The sequence below is a fragment of the Mytilus galloprovincialis genome, chromosome 3 (genome assembly GCF_965363235.1).
Source record: "Mytilus galloprovincialis chromosome 3, xbMytGall1.hap1.1, whole genome shotgun sequence".
Classification (NCBI taxonomy): Eukaryota; Metazoa; Mollusca; class Bivalvia; order Mytilida; family Mytilidae; genus Mytilus; species Mytilus galloprovincialis.
Genome location: NC_134840.1, coordinates 14,235,340 through 14,260,481, shown reverse-complemented (window position 1 = coordinate 14,260,481; position 25,142 = coordinate 14,235,340). Strand labels below are relative to the sequence as shown.

At 32.9% G+C, this 25,142-nt stretch overlaps 2 protein-coding genes across 2 annotated transcripts; both read right to left on the bottom strand.

Annotated features, from left to right (window-relative positions):
- Positions 1-486: 486 nt before the first annotated feature.
- On the bottom strand, positions 487-7,095 carry LOC143067235 (thialysine N-epsilon-acetyltransferase-like). Its single transcript, XM_076240340.1, has 5 exons — positions 6,951-7,095; positions 5,467-5,518; positions 3,402-3,464; positions 2,667-2,812; positions 487-694 (listed from the first exon to the last, which is right to left on the bottom strand). Exons 1-5 carry the CDS (start codon positions 7,017-7,019, stop codon positions 527-529), a joined length of 498 nt encoding a protein of 165 aa, XP_076096455.1. The 5' UTR covers positions 7,020-7,095; the 3' UTR covers positions 487-526.
- A 3,097-nt stretch (positions 7,096-10,192) lies between these two features.
- LOC143066326 (mu-type opioid receptor-like) lies at positions 10,193-24,571 on the bottom strand. The gene is made up of 2 exons (XM_076239296.1): positions 24,508-24,571; positions 10,193-11,745 (listed from the first exon to the last, which is right to left on the bottom strand). Exon 2 carries the CDS (start codon positions 11,292-11,294, stop codon positions 10,200-10,202), a length of 1,095 nt encoding a protein of 364 aa, XP_076095411.1. The 5' UTR covers positions 11,295-11,745; positions 24,508-24,571; the 3' UTR covers positions 10,193-10,199.
- Between the last annotated feature and the right edge of the window lie 571 nt (positions 24,572-25,142).

The following is a 25,142-nucleotide window of genomic DNA, read 5'->3' as shown; positions in this document are numbered from 1 at the left end:
ATGCAAAATCAAAAGCTCAAACACATTAAACGAACGGACAACAACTGACATACTAAGTAATCCTGACCTTGAACAGGAATTTTCGTAAGTAGAAATGTTGGATTAAACCTGGTTGTATATATATCTAGCCTAACCTATAACTTGTTGACAGTTGTATAAAAGTCCATTATTTTTACAACGATGTGTGAACAAAACAAAGGGACATAATAGGTAAAAAATGTCTAAAATAGGGGTACAGCAGTAAACATTATGTTATCATCTTAATCACTATAAAAACAAACAAATATGCATGTAAACAGCTATTTACCATGGCACAAACACAGAATGACGGGATGTATAACTACTGAACCACGTCATATGTAACAAAGAAACAAAAAGGGCGAGAATAGATTCAAAATTAAGGGTTGACGTACAAATCAGTCATGTCTTTTCGCCACATCTCTTGTAAAACAGGGACTGGGCATACCCTTTAAATAATGTCAGCTATAATGGTGTCAATATATTTATTAACAAATGTAACTTAAAGTCATGGAGCTATAAACGCTTTCATCTCACTCTCTTTCATACGAAATAAATGCCATTTTTCTGTTCCTGTCAAATCAAAAGCACCTTTCTGTTTGTAGTACTCTATCGAATTCACATTCCAATTCAACACTATAAAATCAAGCCTTGAACACTGCTTCTCGATTCCTACCTGAAATTTAAAAAAGGAATGAATGTTTTTTTTTCGATTTAACTACGGTTATAAAAAAATCTAGAATTTCTAAAACGTGTTTATAGAACGCTTATTTTGTATTAAATGCGTAAAACACATTTTGCTATGGGTAAATGCTGAATGCATGATATTAGACATTAAGTGAGCACATTGACCTTGTTTACAGAGACAACTAGCATTTTCTATATGATAAGTAGTTGCATCTATATTATACCGGTTTCAAGTTTTACGGCATTCCATGTACATCTTATTTTATCACTTAAAATCTGAGATCAGATGAACGAAGGGGCCCAAGACCACAATTAATTTGAGTGTATTTCTTCTTAAATTTTTTTCTTTCCTTTTCTCAAACATTTCTTAGCTTTTATAAGGTGGAAATGAAAGAAGAGAGGTGAAATAATTTTTTAGATGTTTTATTTTAACTGATTTTGATATGGAAAGAGTGATTAGGTCAGGTGCAAAAAGGTGATATTTACAGTTTTCGGAACATCTCTTGACTTGTCCATAGGGGTATGGATGTGTATTGGCTAAATTTGTAAGTTGTAAACATGCAATGTTTCTGAAACTTGGACATATTTTTGGACTTGTACTGTACATTACACACACAAAAGATCTGCCAAAAAGAACAGTTCAATTTTTTTTTATGAGACAAAACGTTATGAAGAACTAATAGAGGAATTAATTGTGGTCTCGGGCCAAGGCTGGATGATCATTGTAGACTGGTTCCGAGACAAGGCGGACACATGCTGGTTAAATCTTTAAAGTTTCTGTGATAAGATGGACGAATTCTGGTTATAAATGTATCATTGAGTTTCTGAGATAAAATAGACAAAGGCTGGTTAGATAACTGAGTGTGAGATGAGATGAGCAAAGGCTGGTTAGATAACTGAGTGTGAGATGAGATGAGCAAAGGCTGGTTAGATAACTGAGTGTGAGATGAGATGTGCAAAGGCTGGTTAGATAACTGAGTGTGAGATGAGATGAGCAAAGGCTGGTTAGATAACTGAGTGTGAGGTGAGATGAGCAAAGGCTGGTTAGATAACTGAGTGTGAGGTGAGATGACCAAAGGCTGGTTAGATAACTGAGTGTGAGGTGAGATGAGCACAGGCTGGTTACATAACTGAGTGTGAGATGAGCAAAGGCTGGTTAGATAACTGAGTGTGAGATGAGATAAGCAAAGGCTGGTTAGATAACTGAGTGTGAGATGAAATGAGCAAAGGCTGGTTAGATAACTGAGTGTGAGATGAGATGAGCAAAGGCTGGTTAGATAACTGAGTGTGAGATGAGATGAGCAAAGGCTGGTCAGATAACTGAGTGTGAGATGAGATGAGCAAAGGCTGGTTAGATAACTGAGTGTGAGATGAGATGTGCAAAGGCTGGTTAGATAACTGAGTGTGAGATGAGATGAGCAAAGGCTGGTTAGATAACTGAGTTTGAGATGAGCAAAGGCTGGTTAGATAACTGAGTGTGAGATGAGATGAGCAAAGGCTGGTTAGATAACTGAGTGTGAGATGAAATGAGCAAAGGCTGGTTAGATCTTTGAGTCTCTGTTTAATTGTATTAATTGTTCGTCACTAAAGTCGAGGCTAATATGACCTTAACATATTGTATATTGTTGTTATTGGTGTCGTTTAAAGGTGTTTCTTTTTTTACTTTGTGTTGCTAAAAAGATGCTTTTCGTGTGACGTTTACCCAATTTTTTATTTTAATCATACGATAAATCCCTGGGAATAAAGGATATAATTTATAAAACAATATTTCATTATGTAAATGTTTAATTTATAATTCTTTCATTTTTTAAGTTTTAAACTCTGTTGTATTCAATAAATCTGGAAATATGGCGAAGAACACTATTATATAATATTCTTACATACACTATATCTTAAATAATTTTCAAAATCTTATTTCATTTAGGATATTGTTCCGCGCATTTTGAGAATCACAGGATTACCTTTGTAACCGATTTCCAAAGTTGTGTTCCAATTCCTTTCCCTCTAAATTCCGGTTTTACATACAAATCTTCCATGTAAATACTCCTACCCTCCCACGTAGAGTAGGAGTAATAATACAAAGCATACCCGACTAGTAGCGGTTTATCTGAAATAGTACATAATTATTTGTTTGTGGTTGATCTGAACATGGAAGTATTATCTGAATTAGCACATATGTTTGAAGGGGTTTAACTGAAGTGCCACATATGTTTAGAGTGGATGTTATTACATCTTTCTCGTGCAATGCTATGACTCTTAGTCAGGCTTTGCTACACGTATTGTATTTTTTGGGTTATATAAAGCTCTTTATATTTTAATGTGTTTTGGATTTCAAATATGTTGGCCTCGATCATAACTAATAAAACATTTCATGTCGAAATATGCACACAAATCTGGTATACACAAATTATCTAATGTTTGGAGTGGTTTATATAAAATATCACATATGCTTTGAAACTTGTATAGTTTTTTTTCTTAAATAACTATAATAATTATGAAAATAAATCACGGGAGGCAATTGCCTCGATTACATCAATGGTTGTTAAGGCCTTGAAAATAGATATCTTTAACATTAGATTGATACATTTGAAGCCTGTCAACCTGGCTAAAAATATATAGTGACTTGTGTATGTCCTTTGGTGGCTGTTTGTGTAAACATCGAGTAAGTAATAAAAAAACCCCGATAGACTAGTTACCTTTTAGTTCTGCTACAAAACAATGATAAAACTTTTCTTCCCCAAATCCATCAGTTCGCAAAACTACAATAAACATGTATTGATTTCAATAAAATGTTTAGTTTTCATTCATTTAATAGTTTTGTATAATACATATAAGGTTACTCTAAAGAAATTCCTAATAAAATATCTCCCTGATTTATCGCTCCACTTAAACTCTATTGGCTGCATGGTACAAAATGTAATGCTATATTTTAAAATGAAATAGCTAGCTTCACAATTCACAAAAAAACACAATGATATTGCGGTAAAAATATCAATTCTTGTTCCTGAAAACTGAAGTTATTTAGGATAAAATTAATTAAAACGCTTTATCTCATACAGTCTATGCATCGCTTACTTAATATTAATTTATTAAACACAAATATTAAAAATAAATGACGCGCGCTCGCACCAAATTTTCAACAATAAACTTCTAAAGACAAATATTTAATTTTGAGTGGCCTTATATGGTTTTAGTTTGCACATGTTAGCTTTACATTTTATAAGAGCTTCTGTTAAAATACTTTTGCTTCGGTTCGCGAACTTTTTCCAAGGCCAAATTAAATAAAGTGATAATTCAGTTCTGTTTCCTGCATTCCGACCTACTCTTGAATTGCATTATACCCTTACACATTTCATGGTCATTTATATGAGTACTGATAAATTCCAGACAGTATTGGTTAAGCACTGTAAAAGTTCAGAACCGTTTCCCTGTACTAAAAGTCAATGTAAAATATTTATAAATAAATGTGTTCCCCACCTACCTTGTGTGTAAAATTAAAAATAAATGAAAAAGGGACTAGTAGACGTAAATATACACTAGTGTAAAGGTTTTAAATGGGCCCAATTAAAAAATGCCAAACAGGTAGATGCAGGGAGTGCAGAACCGATTGCTTTGATTCTATTTTTTTTAGGAAAAAAACATAAAATTAGAAATAAAACACAAGATGGAGAAAATCGTCACTCCAATCTCCATGACCTCCCAGTTAAATGCCGAAAAGATCAAACTACGCTCGGTGTAAAATATCTACAAATATAAATATAAAGCCTACCCACGAGTATACACCATGACATGAAGGAATTATTTATTACTTATTACTATAAAGATATTGCGATTGAATCTAGAATCTTCAATTTCAGTTTGAAAACAAAAATGAGATAATCGAAAATCTGATTATAATGCAATTCAGGGAATTGTGCATGTCCAATATCGTGAAGAAAAAAGAAAATAACGCAGACAAAATTATTAGAATATCTCTCCATGGAAGTATTATATTGACTCGATAGATACTACTTTCAAGATCCATAAGCGTTACCAGACGTATCACCATCATATTAACGTGTTGCCCTTTACATTGTCAACTAACATTAGATTTTTCTTTACCATTATCTTGGAAACTTTATCTGAATAAATAAAGGATCAGATGTAATACACCAAAACGTTAATGTAATCTCCATCAGGTTCATCTTTTATCTATTTCTTCGCATCTCTTTTTTTCAAATTGTAGTGTGCATCGGAAAGTTTTTTATGCATCAATGATCAATCAGATTTAAGACAAACACATGCATGTCGCAAATGATTTGGTAGGAATGAATAATAAGTTTGAATCCTGAATGTAGATGCATCGAAGAAAGATATCAGCAGAAAATTGATAAAAGATTCCGTGCTACTGTAACTGTTCAAGCTTGAAAAATGAATTATAAACATCGTAGATGGTGATATCGGAATCAATTATACATCAGCAGTGAGCACAGGACACTTGACTCATTTAAATTCATAGGCTGTAATATCAGTGTTGCTTAATATCAAATAAATTGTCGCTCAATGCCAAATGCTTTTTATTATGATATAAAATAAAGTAACAGGAGCAAGGGTTGTAAACCGCTTAACTAGATATTTACCATAAGAAATTACTAAATCTTTTGTCAAACACGAATGGATTGAGAAAATATACAATTTCTTAGTGCACCTCAGTGCCAAAATGTTGGGGCATCCCCCCCCCCCCCCGAACAGGTATAAAATGATTAAAATACAATTACACACCATCTGCAGTGATCTTAACTTGTTCCTCCATTTTTTCGTATACAGCAAGTTCCTGTAAACCAATTGAATTGATGATTTTATTTTAATAACATATCATAATTAAAAAAAACTGTTGTGTGAATGAAAAGAAAGCTATGACATTTTAAAATAAAATATGGAAAGATAGGTTTTATTATATGCTTTAAGAAAATAAAAAATAAGAATGGTGCCACCGAACTTGTTTTCTGGTTACAAGTAAAATATTAAAATTTCACCATCATTCCAGTATAAAATTGTACTATAAGAGTTATCTCCCAAAAAATGTCAACTTGTAATATGATTATAACAAGTGAAACTGCGAGCTACTGCTCACTGATGATACCCCCGCCGCAAGTGGATAATATTAATAGTGTAAAAATATGCAAGTGTTCGGTAAACAGAAAGTTGTCGAGTGATGAATCTGAAAACGCAGCACACGGTATATAGCTGACTTATATAAACCCTGAAACCAAATTTCAGAAATCCTTGTATTGCATGTATTGTAGTTCCTGAGAAAAATGTGACGAACATTTTCAACTTGGCTAGATGTGTAAAATCATACAAGTGATCGGTAAACAGAAAGTTGTCGAGTGATGAATCTGAAAACGCATCACACGGTATGGCTGACTTATATAAACCCTGTAACCAAATTTCAGAAATCCTTCACTTGTATTGTAGTTCCTGAGAAAAATGTGACGAAAATTTTCAACTTGGCTATCATGTGTAAAATCATACAAGATTGAAGTGATCGGTAAACAGGAAGTTGTCGAGTGATGAATCTGAAAACGCATCACACGGTAAAGCACACTTATATAAACCCCGAAACCAAATTTCATAAATCCTTGTATTGTAGTTCCTGAGAAAAATGCGACGAAAAATATTCATGGGACGTCCGGACTGACAGACTGATGAACTGACGGAATGACGACGGAAGGATGGATGGATGGACAGACAGACAGAGGTAAAACAGTATACCCCCCCCTTTTTTTTTGTTTTAAAGCGGGGGTATAATTAAAGCGGGGATATAAAAAGACATATTGGTATTGATTGAAACATTTCAGAAGGTGCAATAAATCACTTATTTTCTTTTACAAAACCAACTATCTTACACATATTATGATAAATTGCAAGTGTGTCTCAAAATTTGCAGATTAATACAAAGAACTTGACCGATTGTATACTGTTGTAGCACAAACCAAGGTGGCGGTACTATGAAAAGTAAATCTGCCTTAAAAGGTTTAAATTATTACATAAATCAGAACGGCATACTTACATTTGTATTAATATGCTCCTTATTTTAACAGTTCATACAATGAACAAAAATCAAAATTCCGCGGCAAAAAAACTTTAGATACTAGGGAGGTAATTAAATTACACAAGAGGTGATAATAAGCAAACCTTGGCATATGAAAGTTTATTAATACTGAAGACCTGATAAGTGATTTCTAGCGTTTATTTCATCTTACCTTTATTAGGTCTGCGATCTGTTCGCAATCGCTTGGTTTTGCAAGTCTCACAATGAAATTATTAGCCATGATCCACGTGTGTGATGTTTACAAAGGTAAAGTAGTAAGGTGATAAAGTCATTGTCGGTGTCGATTGGATAGGATATTTACGAATTCACTTTCTGAAATTCAGCTACTGTGTACTTTTGATTTAAAAAAAAACTAGATAAACGGGCGCTTTTTCACGCATATTTTTCAGTGAAGATTGTGGCTGCCAATTATTTGATATTAGTATAAACAATTATATATATTATATCGAAAAGGTGTGTGTTTATGAATATCATTTATATATTTTCCTCTGAAAACTTTGTTACAAATTTTATATACCATTTATTACACAAGGAACCATGTCAATAACATTTCTCGAGAGGAAAGAGTTTTCAGAATTTTTCTTCAATTCAAATTAATTATAAAGAAACATATATTCCATGACAGGTTTACCAATTCATGATACAAAATCACAACACGCTGACTTGAACTAAAATATACTTTTTTTCACTTCAGTTTTTTGGCCTTTTGAAAAATAATGTTTGTTGTATTTAAACACCTCTTCCAAGAATTTGTTTTACGTGCAAATGTATAAAAAATGCGTTTTTTAATCCAACGGCAGTCATAGGTTTGAACGCTGTTTTCATTTTACACTTGTACGCTCAAACCTATAATTGCCGTTGGATAAAAACCGCAACTTTTATAATACATTTCCATGTAAAACAAATTTCTTGATAACGGGGTTTGATTACAGCAGTAACAATATTTTCCAAAAGACCAAAAGAGTTAAAAAGTATATTTTAACACAACGCATTTCACTAACAGGTCGAACAATGTAAGTTCTTTTTTAAAATACCTGATGCCTGCTATTTGCGATTTCCAAATAAATTGATCACCAGATGTAACAAAATGGATCTTAGATTAATATAAATTTAATATATGTTTTAATATTAATGTTATATATATAAGCAAATTAATAATAGATCTCACAGGTAAGGTCTCTCGTGGATTACACAGGACAAAAAGAACAGAATATAAACTGCTGCTATAGAATAGAGGGTAATAGGTTTGATATAGGAACAGAAATGCTGGCTTTCAACAGACCACATACGGACCCCTTAAAGAGTTCTTAAAATGCATAGAACATTTTCACGTCTCAGTTTAAGGCCTCATCTGTACATTTGAATGTCCCTATATTATGGTGGTTACATAAACTACACAAAAACCAGTACTCTTTCGGTTCATATCGGCCTCTGGTAACTGTTTTTTTTTTAAATAATCTTTCTCTGCTTTTGTTCCTCAATTCCTATCAAAGATCTTATCATCAACTTTGTGGTAACACATATGAAAATAGTGAAATTAACCTTTTTTGAAGTGAAGAACAATCTTGTAATGCTTTATATAAATCACGTGCTTTTATGGATCTTTTAATTCGGTTAAGTTTTTACTTTTCAACTATTTGCACTGCACTTCCACATAATCGTTTAAACCACAAACCCATTGGTGGCCTTCGGCTGTTGTCTGCTCTATGGTAGGGTTGTTGTCGCTTGGACACATTCCCCATTTCCTTTCTCAATTGTAATTGATTAAATGGTCGTGTGATTGGTTTATAACAATGTTGCAACTCATAAATTAAATATAAAAAGGAGATGTGATATGAAGTAAATTGGATGTAATTAAGCAATTTTAAACAACAGTTCGGCCTTCGACAATTAGAAAAAACCATAGATGGAAAAACCAATACCCAAATGAATGGTCGGCTATAAAAGGTGCCGACATGAAAAATATGAAACAATTTAAAATGAAAATAGTAAAGACATTTTTTTTTTACAAAAAACAAATATTAAAAACAAATATTACAACCAAGAACTAACAACAACCAATAAATTACAGGCTCCTGACTTTGGACATGCACACAAAGAATGTGGCGGGATTAATTATAGATATAATAAATGGGGTACGAGTGCCAATGAGACAACTCAAAACCAAAATTACTAATAAAAAAATCATAAAACTAACGCTATCTAAAGCCTTCTTTTTTAAGGAGAAAAGTAAATATGCTTGATTGTATACTTACTGGAGGTGTAATGAGACGATTAAAGCTGTTCATAATCCCCTTGGCAACATATACACTATGTACATTGTCATGATTGTATGTACATTTCAGAAATATTTTTTTATCTTTAATAGTGTAAATATGCTCAGTAAATATGTTCTTGTACTGTTATGAATCACTGTGTATGACCAAACTCAATACATACCCGTTTTAAATACCTTTACTTGATATATTCATCAACACTTACCGTCAATTTGAAAATAATTTAACGTTGACTAAGTAAAAAAAATAAAAAATATACTGCCGAGGAGAACACACTTTATATAACCCGAATATAAATTGCAATCACTGATATGTCCTAGAAGTAGACAAACTCATAAACAAATGTAAGTTGTTTGTGTGCTTTGTATTGATCTGATGACGTAAGATTTTGTGAATTAATTCTAAAAAAAATTAAATGTGACATGATTGCCAATGAGACAACTATCCACTAAACTTCGAATGAAGTGGATTTAATAGTGGTTTTTTTTTTAAAAGTTCACGGGAACTGATACACCCCTGTCCCAGGTTAGGAATACGGCGCTTGGAATCAGTAACCATGTTTAACCCGCTACATTCTGTATAGTGTCAGGAGCCTGTAATTCATTAGCCGTCTTTAGCTGTACATCATACTTGTTTTTGTTGTTTTTATACATACAATGTATCAGGTTTTAAGTTTTCCTGTTTGAATTGCTTTAAACATTTAATTGTCATGTCGGGCCTTTAATAAATTACTATGAGGTACGGGCTTTCTTCATTGTTGAAGGCTGTGAGGTATCCGATAGTTCACTACTCTGGTGGTACCTAAGTTGTCTCATATGCAATGATAGCACATCTTCTTATTTCATATAACATGCAATGATAATAATGAATGCGTTCAGTGTCTGTGAGAATGGTAAATGATATAGAAGAGCACATTAAAAACAAATATTTGTAAAACTGTTAAAATGCATACCGATGAATTCAGTAATTAACAAAGAATATACTGCTTTGTTATTATTTATTTTTTAAAAGATTTATTAATATCACTAAAGAAACAACAATGAATGAGGTATTATGTTTGTTCATGTCAGAACATTTTACATCACATGAATTGTAATACTACTCAAATTTTTCCTACTCCATCATCAGAATTTTGTAACGTTTGCTTTGTCTTGTTGATAAGCTGCTGAATGTTCGAACTCCACATGCGCGTGCTTCATATCAAATAAGCTAAATAGTTCTTTCCTGAACTTTGGACTTGTCAAACAATACATAAAGAAATGAATGGTATTGTTTGTGTATTGTAAGAAATTCGAAATCGCCCAAACAAGGTCTAAAGCTGCACGTCTTTCAGCGGATGCACCTGGAACCCAAAATTTGTATCCAATCAAATAAATAGCTATTGGCAAAGTACATGTAAAATACACAATATTTACAGTTAAAAGCATTATTGTCACGTGGGAAATTTTCCTCAAACGCCGTTTATTTTTACTGTGACGTCCATTTGTTTTGGGAATATGCCCATTGCGGTATGCAGTAGAAGTAGAAGGGATTGGCAGGTCTATTTTTAGATTCCGGCCTCCAGGATCTTTATGGCTTTCAATACGTTTGTTTGACATCACAATTTGGCGAATAATAAAAATATTACATACCATCATAACTGCAAATGGGCCAATACAAAAAGCGCACAAATCAATCCATGGCCAAACTGAGAGAATAAAACTTGATATCCCATAGCATCCCTGGTTTCCGTCTAAAGCAACTGTTCCAAATAAATGGCCATTTAAAGCACATAACAGAAAGCAAATTGATATAACTGCTATTTTAGCATGCTTCATGGTACAATAGTCTCTGCTTTTGAACGGCAAACAAACCGATATACATCGATCAATTGTCACGGCTACCAATATCCACGTGCTGAAATCTAAAGTAAAATATACAAGAAATACATGCAATTTACATCCGAAATTCGAAAACGATCTCAAATCAATGTCAAAAGCGTGTCGGAGCCATTGTCGTAAAAGTCCAGTGTATAATACAGAAAGGTCTCCGAACGCAAGTATAGTTAAATAAAACATAGTTGTAGAGTTCCGCATGGACTTTCGTAGTAGAACAATGATAGACAGAATATTTGCAAATGTTCCAACAATAATCAGACATGGTGACAAATATTTCCAGATATTGACAGATGCAAGATAATTTGTATAATCTTTCATAGACAATGTAGAATTTTCAGCCATTTTCTTTTTACCACATATAATATTTTCAAAGAGATATGGTAAGATTGCCAACGATTGTTTTGTTCAAGGTTTCATTGTCTATTGTAAACTGTAACAATTGTAAATGTCTCGTTTCACAGAAAGTTCTATGCCTGTATGATGAGTTCTCTACTGGTGTTACATCTAGGCATACTCATTGGAAGTATATGAATGGTTTATCGCTGAGTCTTCCGAATATATTAACTATTCCGAAAGGAGCACAATTATTTTTGTTTTGTTTTACTGTTTATAAAAATTGTATCTTTATTGAAAACAGTAGATCCGTCAATGCCATTAGAAGCTATTCTGACATTATTCGATCACACTGTTGTATCCGATTTCCAGTTTACAATTCAGGTCACCATGAGACCACTTGTTATGGTTGTAACACTATTAAGTTGTTAACTGCAGACGGACTCTCGAATTTCCCAATCTAGAAAATAATTAGAAATATTCATTACATATTTACACAGGAAACAATCTACTTCAACTTGATTTAATTGACATACAATAAAGGCATACTAAAACAAAAACTGATAGACAATACACAATTATCAATTAAAAGAAAGTTTACACCAATATGAAGCGTACACGTAAAGTGTACGTTCGAATGTATATATCGAATGTTTTGATATCTCAAATCAAACTAATACACGATCCCTGCAGTGTAGATGTCCGTTAGATGCTCTCTCAAAGACGTTCACCCCATTTTCATCTATCATACATAGACACACTCACTAACGGTCACTCACTACCATGTATCCAAACTCAACATCAGCATTTGTATCTTACATGTATATTTTGAGTAACACTTGTCCAGGCTCGTTTTGTGACCTCTGCGACGTTGAATGTGCATACAATTGTACGTCAACTCTAACTGTATTGTATATAGTATGGTAGCACTATATTCGAGAATATTATACAATTATTTCTGGAAGTTAATCATTATATGATATTGGACAATGTCACGCCTATCAAATGAATAATTGATGAAGGAATTAAAACATAAGTTAGATATTAAGACCTTAAGGCCTTTGAAATTACTTTAACCGAAAACATCAAACCTTACTACCCAGTTAATACTTCCATGATCCATCGTAAGACTTTATGGATTTATTGAGTTATTGCTTTAAATTAACGAGGATGACCTGTTATCAAAAAGAAGAAAGAAAACTTTTGAATTATAAGCGTCAACAGGAAACAGCGAGAGTTTTCATTAATTTTAATGTGTGGGCGATGTGTTAATTAATAAAGTACTATATTTCGTCTACACTTACACCAAAACGAAAAAGAAAATCCTTTTTTCTATTAAAAACGACAGATTTAGGTCCTTAGTTGCTCTGAAACTTTTTACTTGTTTGGCTTATAATTATTTTGATCTGAGCGTCACTGATGAGTCTTATGAACACGAAAAGCGCGTCTGGCATATTGAATTTTAAGTCTGGTACCTTTTGATAACTATTAAGGTTAATCATTTATGTTAAATACTTTTGTTTTCGTGAATCTTAATTAATATTTTAGAAATAATTAGGGCACATTTCTTTAGTTTCAGCAAAATAATAATCCTTAGATTCAACAAAATAAATATAATTTCAAATTTTGATCTATTTCTTTATTAAGGAAACCCTAAAAATCGCCTACTAATCGGACATTTTGTATAATACACGATTCTTAAAAATATCCGGAAGACAGTTGCTTATTACCTTAGCTTTTTAACAGCTTATCCAACAAAGATCAAAGGACAACTTCAGGTCACCGTACGGCCTTCAACAACTAAACAAATATAATAAACCTGTACGGTATAGTAAGCCAGAAAAAGACTCCGGGATGACAGAATTTCAAACAATTTAAAAAGAAGAAAAACAGCAGCATGATTAAAGTGAGTATCATTAAACGAAAGACCGTAAGGCAAGCAGCAATCATCAGCAATCACTTTAGACTACAATTTACATACAAATAAATATTCTTATACGCTTTATGCCGCTTACCCCAAAATAAGTTGGGAAATTGTGCGAAAAAATGTAACATTCAGGTAAGATATAAAAATAATCCCTACCTGCCACGATCTAAAGCATAACAATGTATAAACGAGTGTTTCCCTTGTTCAGTTTTTGCTGCAAATTATCCATGAGCTAAAGTGTGTTTATATTGGCCATACTCTACATTTGTTACACTGTATTATCTAATATATCGTATCAAAATCAGCACTTAGAATGCTTTACTCTCTATCTACTTCAATGGTATTCTATAAACACCTCTTGTAAGTGTACAGATCATAATTTTTCTTAGTGATTAATGCGTAGTTATCTTAAATAATTAATTAAAAGCTGATGTTTGCTTGTAAACAAACGGTCAGCATCAAAAGAACCGTTTTGAAGACAGCATTACAATTTAGACAAGTAATGTAAACTATTTGCCTCAAATGTTTACAAGTGAGCTCACTTAAGTCTGCGCTTGCTCAACTGGACATACAGGTTCCATGTTTATTATATATATTTTTTGAAAATATAAAATCATTGATGCCTGTTTGACGTTTTGTCTTCGATGATTTCTTCAGCCCAGTAGCTTAATGGTTCTCTTGAGTTGACACGACATACATGTATCATTGACTTTTTACATTCACGTTTTCCTATGCAAGTATAGATGGCCAAATCAAGATTTTGCACATTTTTCAACGTCCATATTTCCTAGTCGTTTCAGCTGTTTTGATTTGAGCGTAACTGACGAGTCTTCTGTATACGAAATTCTATTAAGACGTACAATATATTATAAACGTGTTGTATTTGATAAGGCGCCTGTTTTTTTTATATTAAGTTTAGTCTTCTTATACATAGATATAGGAAGATGGTGTATGAGTGCCAATGAAATAACTCTCCATCGAAGTTACAATGAAAGTAAACCAGTATAGGTCAAGGTACGGCCTTCAACACGGAGCTTTGGCTCACACAGAACAGCAAGCTATAAAGGGCTCCAAAAATTAATAGTGTAAAACCATTCAAACGGGAACACCAACGGTATAATCTATTATGTATAAATATACTAAATAAATAAATGATTTGGAAAATACATTGAAGGTATAAAAAGTCTTGAGAATTCCGGATGCAATTGGGTTATATCCGGGCACTCTGGTTCTAAACCTTGGTTCCATCTGGGTTTTCTGGTTGTTAACCTTGGTTCTATGGTTCGAAATCATGGTAACTGGTTCAACATCCGGGTTGTTTGGTTAAGGCAACCCAACTTCTTGGTTCCATCTGGGTTCTATTCTAGATCATTCTAATGTTCCTGTTGACCATAACAGAAGATAACCGCAAGTCTCCGATAAAAAAGGTAAAGTAGGTCAAAGACGCTAAAATTATTTTATAACATTAACAAGTGCCTGTGGTTGGACCCCCCTTTCAAAATGGCTAGATCTGCCACTGATGTGTTTCGGTTCTGACCTGACTAGCTGAGACAGATCCAGCCATTTTAAAAAGGGGATCCTAACCCAGGATAAAGGGTCAGTTCCAACTGATATCGCTATCCAAATGAATTGATCGTCAACAAAAAAGGGAGGTTCAACCTCCGGAATCCCCCCTCCCCTAGATCCGCCACTGACCAGAGACTTAATGTGTACAAACCTGACGTAAAATTATATACTATTGAATAATAAATAATATCACATTACCTCCAAAAATCAATAACTGTTACAGTACATTTCACGATGTTTATGTAAGAAGTTCCCGCGCAAATGTCATGTGTTACCGAAACGGAAAACACACAAAAGAATTGCAGGTGCATGTTGTCATTCGCATTCCGATTAATTTACACAGTTCAATAAAATATATATGTTAACATTATCTATATTGGTTTTGAATTTAGTTACTAGATCAGAAAAATGATTTGTTTCTCGCAGACAACACAAAATAATATACATATTAACTCGACACTTAATCTAAACATCCCTACAACAAAATGGGACGACCAAACAGATTTCCTAATTTTGATGAAGGTGAAATATGTAGAATAAGAATTGTGCACTCTGGAATAAGATCATAAATAAAGCCCTATATAGAGTGTAAACCAAAAAAAAATAATGTATGAAATCATTGTTTATTACATCTGCTTGCATAATAATATTGAAGTTGAAACTAACAACGATCACGTGTATCCTGTCAACCCCTGAAAAACATAATATTGTCTTCTTGACTACTTCCGCAAACCGTGGTCTGGTAAAATGATATATTGTTATAGTGTATGTTAAATATGTTAGCATCGACAGTAAAGGAAGCTGTAAGGTATTTATCTTCTCATTTTGATTATTTTGATAAGAAAACTAGATAAAAATAAAGCATCGTATAGATTTTTAAAACAAACCGAAGTATACAGTACATCAAACATCCTTTTATTTAAATCAGTCATTTTTTTTAATTTTTTTTTAAATTTCCTTTACTCATCCCTTATTTACGTAAATATGTCTAGACAGTGGCGGATCCAGAACTTTTCCTAAAGGGGGCCCGCTCCAGTCAGGCTTCAATGATTCCCTATATAATCAACCAAATTTTCCCCACGAAGCTAGGCCTCCCCCCTGGATCCGCCTCTTGGTTCCATCTGGGTTCTATTCTAGATCATTAATCTAATGTTCCCGTTGAACATAACAGAAGATAACCGCAAGTCTCCGAATAAAAAGGTAATGTAGGTCAAAGACGCTAAAATTATTTTATAACATTAAGCATCGACGGTAAAGGAAGCTATAAGGTATTTATCTTCTCATTTTAATTATTTTGATAAGAAAACTAGATAAAAATAAAACATCGTTATAGATTTTTAAAACAAACCGAAGTATACAGTACATCGAACATCCTTTTATTTAATTCAGTCATTTTGTTTTCTTCTTGTTTCCCTTTACTCATCCCTTCTTTACGTAAATATGTCTAGACAGTGGCGGATCCAGAACTTTTCCTCAGGGGGACCGCTCCATTCATGCTTCAATGATTCCCTATATAATCAACCAAATTTTTCTCACAAAAGGGGGGGGGGGGGCGCCACCCTGGATCCGCCTATGCTAGAAGTTTTAAAACTACCCAATTAGGACATGGTTATATGGCTAACGATATGTGCATCGAGCCACTTGACCAGTTGACGACTTGCATATATATTTGATTGCACATTTATTATCAAGTTCGACTGAATTTTTTTTAATGGCTTTTTGATAATGTCAGATTTGAAAGAAATACATGTGAAGTATATGTAAGAAATCTTTTTGTTCAAAACAGAATGTTAAAAGACATATAAAGGAAAGTTATGATCAATAAGTTGGTAAGCTTTAATTAGTTGGAAAAAAGTTATAAAATATAATAAAATGTATAATTATGTACAATAAATTTGTCAAATTTGATACTCATTCAGTCGTTGTGAACATGGTGAAGGGCATGCATATAATCATTCGGCCAAAAAAAAAGAAATCAAGATTAAGATTGAATATTTTTATAATAAAATTATGTGTACATGTGTTAATGACAGTGCTAGTGGAATGTGTATCACCAGCACAATAGTAAGATCTTCTGTGTTGGCGCCATGATTTAGGAACATTAAGAGTTACACTAGTCCGCCTGTCCCGAAAGTCCGCTCTTCTTACTTTAGTTTGCCTCAACCAAATACTACAAAACATATACACAATATATAAAAGAAGCTGGTGCATGAGTGCCAATGAGAACTCTCCACAAGAGACTAAATGACACAGAAATTAACAATTATACAATGTAGCCTAGGTCACCACACGGTCTTCAACAATGAGCAAGGTTCATACCGCAAAGTCAGCTATTAAAGGCACCGACATGACAATGTAAAACAATTCAAACGAGAAAACAAACGGTCTAATTTTGCACAAAAAATAAACGAAAAACAAGATAGGCACGTGCATATAAAATAAGGCGGTGTAAAAATGTTAGCGGGATCCCAATCCTCCCCCTTATGTGCATGAGTGCCAATGAGAACTCTCCACAAAAGACCAGATGACAAAAACACTAACAACTATAGGTCATATACAGTTTTCAACAATGAGCAAAGTCAATACCGCATATAGTCAGCAATAAAAGGCACTGAAATGACATTGTAAAACAATATTCAAACGAGAAAATAAACGAACAAATTTATGTACAAAAAATTAACGAAAAACAAGTATGTAACACATAAAAAACGACATTTATTGAATTACAGGCTCTTGACTTACCACAAGCACATACACACCGAATAAGGCGGGGTTGAACATGTTAGCGGGATCCCCACCTCAACACAAAATTAAATTTGAAATTTTTAAGTGTCACTTTTACCGTTCAAGAGTTATCAATGTCCCTTTAAAAAATATAAGAAGTGCTGACTCTTTCGTTTCCTTTCTCTTAAATAAGTCTGACTCAATCAAATGTTAGGAACCTTATACGTGATTCACATTACCCCATAACACAGATCTATGAAGCTCAATATTGGGTCCCGATGGCGTCACTAGCTGTTCATGATTTTTTAGATGTAAAAAGTTGTGGTACGAGTACCAATGATACAAATGTCAACCCGGGGCCTTGAGTTAGGAAAACTGCTAAATCTATTGTTTCCGTTCTATAACTTTAATTTGCCTCAGCCAAATGTTTTGAAACTTATTCACAATGCTTATGGTCACAAAAACGGTCAAAATTACGCGAATCCTGCATCTATATGTGGAAGTTTACTAATTTTTTTCACAACAGGGGCATCTGTGGTTAATAGACATATTCTACATTTATTTCAGTAATCAGCTTATTTACTTCCATTGAATTCTTTTTTAAATAGACTTAACTTGCACATTTTTTTCAGGATCTCGGTGCAGTTTGGTAACAGACAGTGATATTTCAAGTTAAATGTTACCAACTAAACAAAGTGTTTCACTAGATTGAGCTCTCTGTCTGAGTGTACTTTATAGGTTCTTAGCATTGAGTTCAGTTTATTGATATGCGTATACCTTCTGTGTGAATTTTCAATCCAATATGCAAAAGGGAAAAGGGTCATCGTGGTACACAAAACTAACAATATATCTTATGTATCTAATATATCTTTAGAAGATGTGGTACGAGTGCCAATCATACAGTTAATTCTCCATTTAATTCAAACAAAATATACAAGTTTTACATTGAGAGCAAAGGTCAAGCTCACATGAAGTTTCTCATGCCAATAGACTCGTCATCTTATGACAATGCATCTACATGCAACATATTCAGAAGCAAGATCAATTGAAAATTATATTTTGAGGTCAAGGTAATATACCGAGGAACACACTGCAACATGATGACATACCCATCTTGCATACATGAAGGTCAGGAGTCAAAAAGTCAAAGTCTGATCAAATGTTCCATGTAAAAAATACACACAGCAGTCTTGCACGAAAGCTCATCAAGGTACACGAAACAATGTCTTATGTCATGATGCACTACACATGCAAAATATAGAAAACCTAGGGCAGAGACAAAAACACAAGACATATAACTAAACTCAATTGAATGGTACTTGTATTGCAGGTCACTACAATTGCCTTCAACAAAGAATATAAACTCTCGCAACAAGGCAAAGTTAACCCCGTCTTTCACTAAAGATTGAGCAGGATTCTTTGCAACGATTATCTTAACACATATAATTGAGAATCGAGTCGTGCAGTTATGTCAAGAAATTAAAACGGTAAGATTAGACATTAAAACAGTAAAAACTAGCCTAAGGGTTTACCATTAATTTTTAACCCAACCATATGATAGTACTATGGTAAACTTATGGAAACACATGATACAGTCATGAAATTGAATATTTGAAATTGTACGACCAGGACAATACAAGACAGAGTTTTCAACTAAAGAAAGTAATGATACATATAGAATTTTTAATCCCAATGCACAAATTAGGAACCGTAGTTTTCATTCAATTTATTTATCTAAAATGTATGCTTGGGTTAAACAATGGAAATTAACACTGTATATTTATATAAACGATCAATCTTGTAAATAAATAAATAAAATGTATGTATTATCAAGGATTTGTATAGTAAGAAAACAAATCCTTGGTATTATAATGAATTAATTGCGTATCATTTGTGGGATTTGATATATCAAGGATTTGTATTATACAAATCCTTGGATATATATAATATATATTTACTTTTAAATTGATACCCAATTAGCATTTTCTTTCATTACCTCATGTACATGTATTTCAATATCATCCGTGTGATTTATGGAACCAATGAATGGAGACGTCACCAAACGGTTATAAAGTTTAATGTATCTTTGACTGAATTTAGAGTTTATATCCATAATTAGATTGTATTAATAGTAATAATGATTCTTTTGTCGTCATTATTTGTATAATGATAGACCTCAATAACATTCATTGTAGGTCAATGCTACCCATATAATAAAATAAACCATACCAGGTAGAAATAGAAATCATTACAAGACTTTCAACCATTTAAAGTTTTACAGCTAGTTTGACAGATGGTGTCACAAGGAGTCGTTGACAATGCGGCCTAATTATACCTATAAATCTATTTAATTTCAGATTTTCAATAAATTTTGTATGCAAACATAAAAAGCCATAGCAAACTTTTAGGGACGACATAAAAAAATCAAGGGTAAAAAACTTAATTAAAATAGGTTGTTTTTTTTTTTTTTTGGGGGGGGGTATATATACAAGTCATGAATAAAACGCAGAATACATGCGAATGATATCTATACGAGAATCATCTATAGATCAGTCTTTGCCTGGTACTTGTAAGACTTTTTATTCCTTTATTTGACTCACGAGATAATAAAGTCCATCTTGTTTAAAATGGTGAACATTCTAACTTGTATGGGCGTTTTTCAATAAAAACGTTGTTTCTCGTCCAAGCAACTTTAAAAAAAAATGTGTTTGATCTTTGCAAGTAATTTTTTGTGCAGTCAGTACATTGAATTAGATTTAACATTTTAAAGCAAAGAAACAGTTTATTTTTTAGAGGGATTGATAAGATATTGATTCCTGAATGATTCAAAACAACCAGAATGGCATGTCCCTAGACCGCCTGTTCAACAAGGGTTAGTTTCATGTAATGTTTATTATGTTTTTATTAACATAGAATAGGGGTGATGTCAACTACGAAACTTTTTGTCCACTACGAAACGCATCAAAATGTCCACTACGTAACATGAGTTGTACCTTCATATAGGAAGTACTGTCTAATCTTTATCGATAAAAAATGGTTCTCCAATTAAAAACAGAATTGAGATTTTTCTAGTATATAAAGTAACAAACTGGAATGTCTATAGGAAACATTTAAAATTGCAATAATATGTGTGTTTACAAGCAGTTTCGTAGGGGACTTTTTACGAAACAGTACATACATTATGAAAATAATATCCTTTTAAAGAATATTTAAGATTGCACTTTTATTTACAAACAGGTCTATAATAGAGGTATTCAAAATAACTCTTGAAATAAAATTTTAGAAAAGTTGATTTTCCATTCTTTTTAGGTCTGAAAGTCACGCTTTTATTGAAAAACGCCCGTATACGGGTTGACAATTATAGATGAGTTCAGCTTAATCATGAACATGTGTAACTATGTAAGTTGACCGATGAAATAGTTCAAATATATTATTTTTTTTTTTATCTTTAGTTAATTTGTTTAAATTATTCAGTTTTCAGTTTATTATAACAATATTAATTTCATGTATTTGTATAAATACACGCAAATGTTGTAACTTTTCAACCGGTAAATTTTGCTCAAACGTAATACGTTATGTGGCGCAAACGTGGATTGTTTTTCGCGCAAATGTAGGATCAATCCGCGCAAACGTAACGCTTCGGAATTAGCAACATTAACCATGGAATTATCAACATTAATCTTGGAATTTCCTACTTTGTTCTTAGAATTATCAACATCTAAATATTATATATTTCTGTAACTAATATCCTTCATCAGTAAGATATCAATGGGTTGGTACTGTAACTAATATCCTTCATCAGTAAGATGTCATATGGTTGTTATCACAATGTAATAGTAATCTTGAAAGTTATACAAATTATCACGAATCATCAATAATTTTCAATATCGATGTTTTAGTGTTTTAGAGAAGGAATAAAATTAGAAGAGTCCTGTACTGAAGCAAAAGAAACAAATGATACACAGGCACTTGTTTCTGTCAATATGGGGTTTACTATCCATACCAGTACAAAAAAACACATTGAAGACCCATTGGTTGCCTTCGGCTGTTGTTTGCTCTATGGTCGGGTGGTTGTCGCTTTGACATATTCACCATTTCCTTTCTCAATTTTACAAGGTAGCTAACGGGAATTTTCAATGTGTTCGCTTTAACCAATATTTTTTTTAATTTCCCTTGCCCCTTTCACGAATAAAAGTACACCAGTCTGTCGGTAATTGATTAAAAATATCTTGACAATGAAACAACTTTCACGTACCTTGAGAATACCCCTCAAACAGTATAAGGGCCTTTTTCAAAAAATGTGGATTTTCTTGTACAATCAATATTTCTAAAAAAGTGTAAATATTTTTGTCCAATTTTTAGATACACAATTTAGTTTTGGGTGTGTGTAACAAGTTCCAGCAAATTCAATATGAAATTTTGCTACAGAAATTGCTTCCAGTGGGTTTCAAAGGGTCCAAAAACCCCAAAATTGCTTGTACGAAATTGAAAAACTAGTCTTTTTTAAATGCTGGTTTTAATACCCAGCGGAACTTATTATTTTTCTTTTGTTATTATAAATATATAGGTATCACTGCAGGTATGTATACACAAATACAGGGAATTATTAGATTTTATTAGCATTTTTTTTAACTTTTCATTTCGTACTTAAAAAATGTCAACTACATAACACAAATGAAATATTGTTGCCAATAAACAACTGATTATATCCCTTGTAACTAAGGAAGTGCTCTCTACTTACTCTTCATCCTCTGATGACGTGCTTAAAGTTACAGGATGACATCATGGATTCATTTCATTATAGATTAGTTTTGGTGAGTACAAATTACTCCGTAATTTTATTCTATGTCAACTTTGTAACGGCAAAAACATTGATAAATTTTGGCATAAATATTTTTTTTTACATAAATCATTCAAAGGTTATAATACTGACTCTAATTCAATAAAAACCATTTATCTGGTAGTATTAGGGTCAAGAAAAACATCCAAAAACCACAAATAGGTCAACTACATAACGGTCAACTACATCACGCAGTGAATCGTTATGTAGTTGACAAAAAGCGTTATGTAGTTGACAATGCTGAATTAAATTCACTTTAAACATGTTAAAATATGTTTCTAAAAAGTGTTATTTTAACTGTTTTGAAAAAAGTGTGGTGATTTTTATGGAAATATATATCAAGCAAAATGTAAATATTATTAAAAAAAATTAGGGACCGAAACTAAATCCGTATTGTAGTTGACATTTGTCCCATACTTGTTTCTATGTTATTTTTAAAAATATTTTTGTAGTAGCATTTAAGATTGCATATTTTTATTTCAGGTTGTATTGTTGTTAAACTATTCAATTTCATATATTAAAGTTGAAAATTGAATATTTTTTTGTATTGTTATTTCACAACTGAAATATCCACATTTTTTGAAAATGACCCATAACACACTTGAGATGACAATTATTGACCTTTTTCCAGACCATTGAATTTGTAAGGACTTAACTTCCGGTTAACTTAGGAAGTGAATATAACTGTGCAATCTCATTGGTTTAATTCATACTAGTTACCAGTTTATTTATACTAGTTACCAGTAACCAGAAAAATGTGACCAATGGGATTGCACAGTTGTATTCACTTCCTAAGTTAACCGGAAGTACAATCGTCAATATGTACTATCAATTAAGTTAAACGTATATATCGATCATAACGTAACCCGAATAATTCAGTCGTTATATTCCGCTTACTACATTAACGCCTGAATGCATAGACAATGAAAAATCTTCAATCAACCATTCGGAATTAGCTCGGGATTTACCTATCTCGATAAAATTGAGCTAATTGCTGATTGGTCACCTCTTCTACAGGGCACCAATCAAAATCCAGGATTCGTGAAGAGTTTTTATCGTGTTAGGACTTCAGGCCCTCGCAAGTAGGAGAGATCGATTACGGGGAGGGACTGAATTATTCGGGTTAATCATAACGGAATAGATATGAAAATACCAAACAGGGTGTACTGCTTAATTAAAGGGATACGCGGATCTATGCTGGGCAGTACCCGGACACGTCCACTTATATTTTTGTCCATCTGATGAGTTAAGCCTTTTTCAACTGATTTTTATAGTTCGTTCTTATGTTGTACTGTTATACCACTGTCCCAGGTTAGGGGGAGGGTTGGGATCCCGCTAACATGTTTAACCCCGCCACATTATTTATGTATGTGCCTGTCCCAAGTCAGGAGCCTGTAATTCAGTGGTTGCCGTTTGTTTATGTGTTACATATTTGTTTTTCGTTCATATTTTTTACATAAATAAGGCCGTTAGTTTTCTCGTTTGAATTGTTTTACATTGTCTTATCGGGGCCTATTATAGCTGACTATGCGGTATGGGCTTTGCTCATTGTTGAAGGCTGTACGGTGACCTATAGTTGTTAATGTCTGTGTCATTTTGGTCTTTTGTGGATAGTTGTCTCATTGGCAATCACACCACATCTTCTTTTTTATTTGGGCAGTACATATTGTAAATTTTCTTTTTTTAATATTTGATTTTCCAATTGTACTGCGTTATTTAATTCACCATTCAGATGTCATAATTCTTCGAACTTTTCATCATGTATATTATAATTATCAATTTAATATTTTTGTGCATAACATTTTGCAGCCAAAACGCTGAAATCAGTTTTTCGAGGCCCTGAAACCCCTATTGCTGTGGGCCTTGAGCGCCCCCCAGACCCGCCGCCGATTTGTGCCTACAGTTTAATGAATACCTAGCTACGCCCCTAAAAACCCATTTTGAGTTTAATATGTATTTGTATATAAGTTTACAAAAATGTGCTCTATAACATATTATAATATTTAGAAGAGAAATCCTCTCTGATTTTTATTACATTTTACGTCGAAAGAAAGGTGCCGGGGAAAACTGCTTCCGAGACAATAGGATGTTACTTGATCAACAGAAGTATTTAACATTGTTCTATGAAAAACAAATATTGTAAATATATATAAACATTACTGTACCTGTCATTTTATTTACTGTTTTTCCTTTTTAATATATAAATGTAATATATTTTTGTACTTTAACCGTTGGATGTTCGACTTCTGAACCTTTAATTGACAAGATGTTACACGTTATTGCCATAAATCATCAAACAATCGCATCAATACTGTAATGATTTAAATAGCAAATTTCCCTCGGCAGATTAATAATATTCCGCCCGTATTGATGTCCGAATGAAACACTAGATATTGCAGTGGTTAGTGTGTGCACTGGCTAACACTGATTGATGTCGATTATGTTTGAGGTGTCATTTCTCATAATTGATGATTGATTGATTGATTTGTTGTTGTTTGATTAACGTCCAGTGGAAACTACTTCATGCATGTTCATGCAGAAAACAAATTAACGATTACATTTGTGTAATACAATAATATGATACAGGACGGGAATAATGAAATGTCATTAGAAAATTAAGGGTATATAATTAAACTCATCATAGGATTGAAATTTGGTACTTCGCCAGAGGCGCATTTCGTCTATAAAAGACTTATCAGTGATGTTCGATCAAAAAAAGATGAAGAAGTCAAATAAAGTACGAAGTTGAAGATCATTGGGAACCAAAAATTCTTTAAATTTTTCCATATACAGCTGAGGT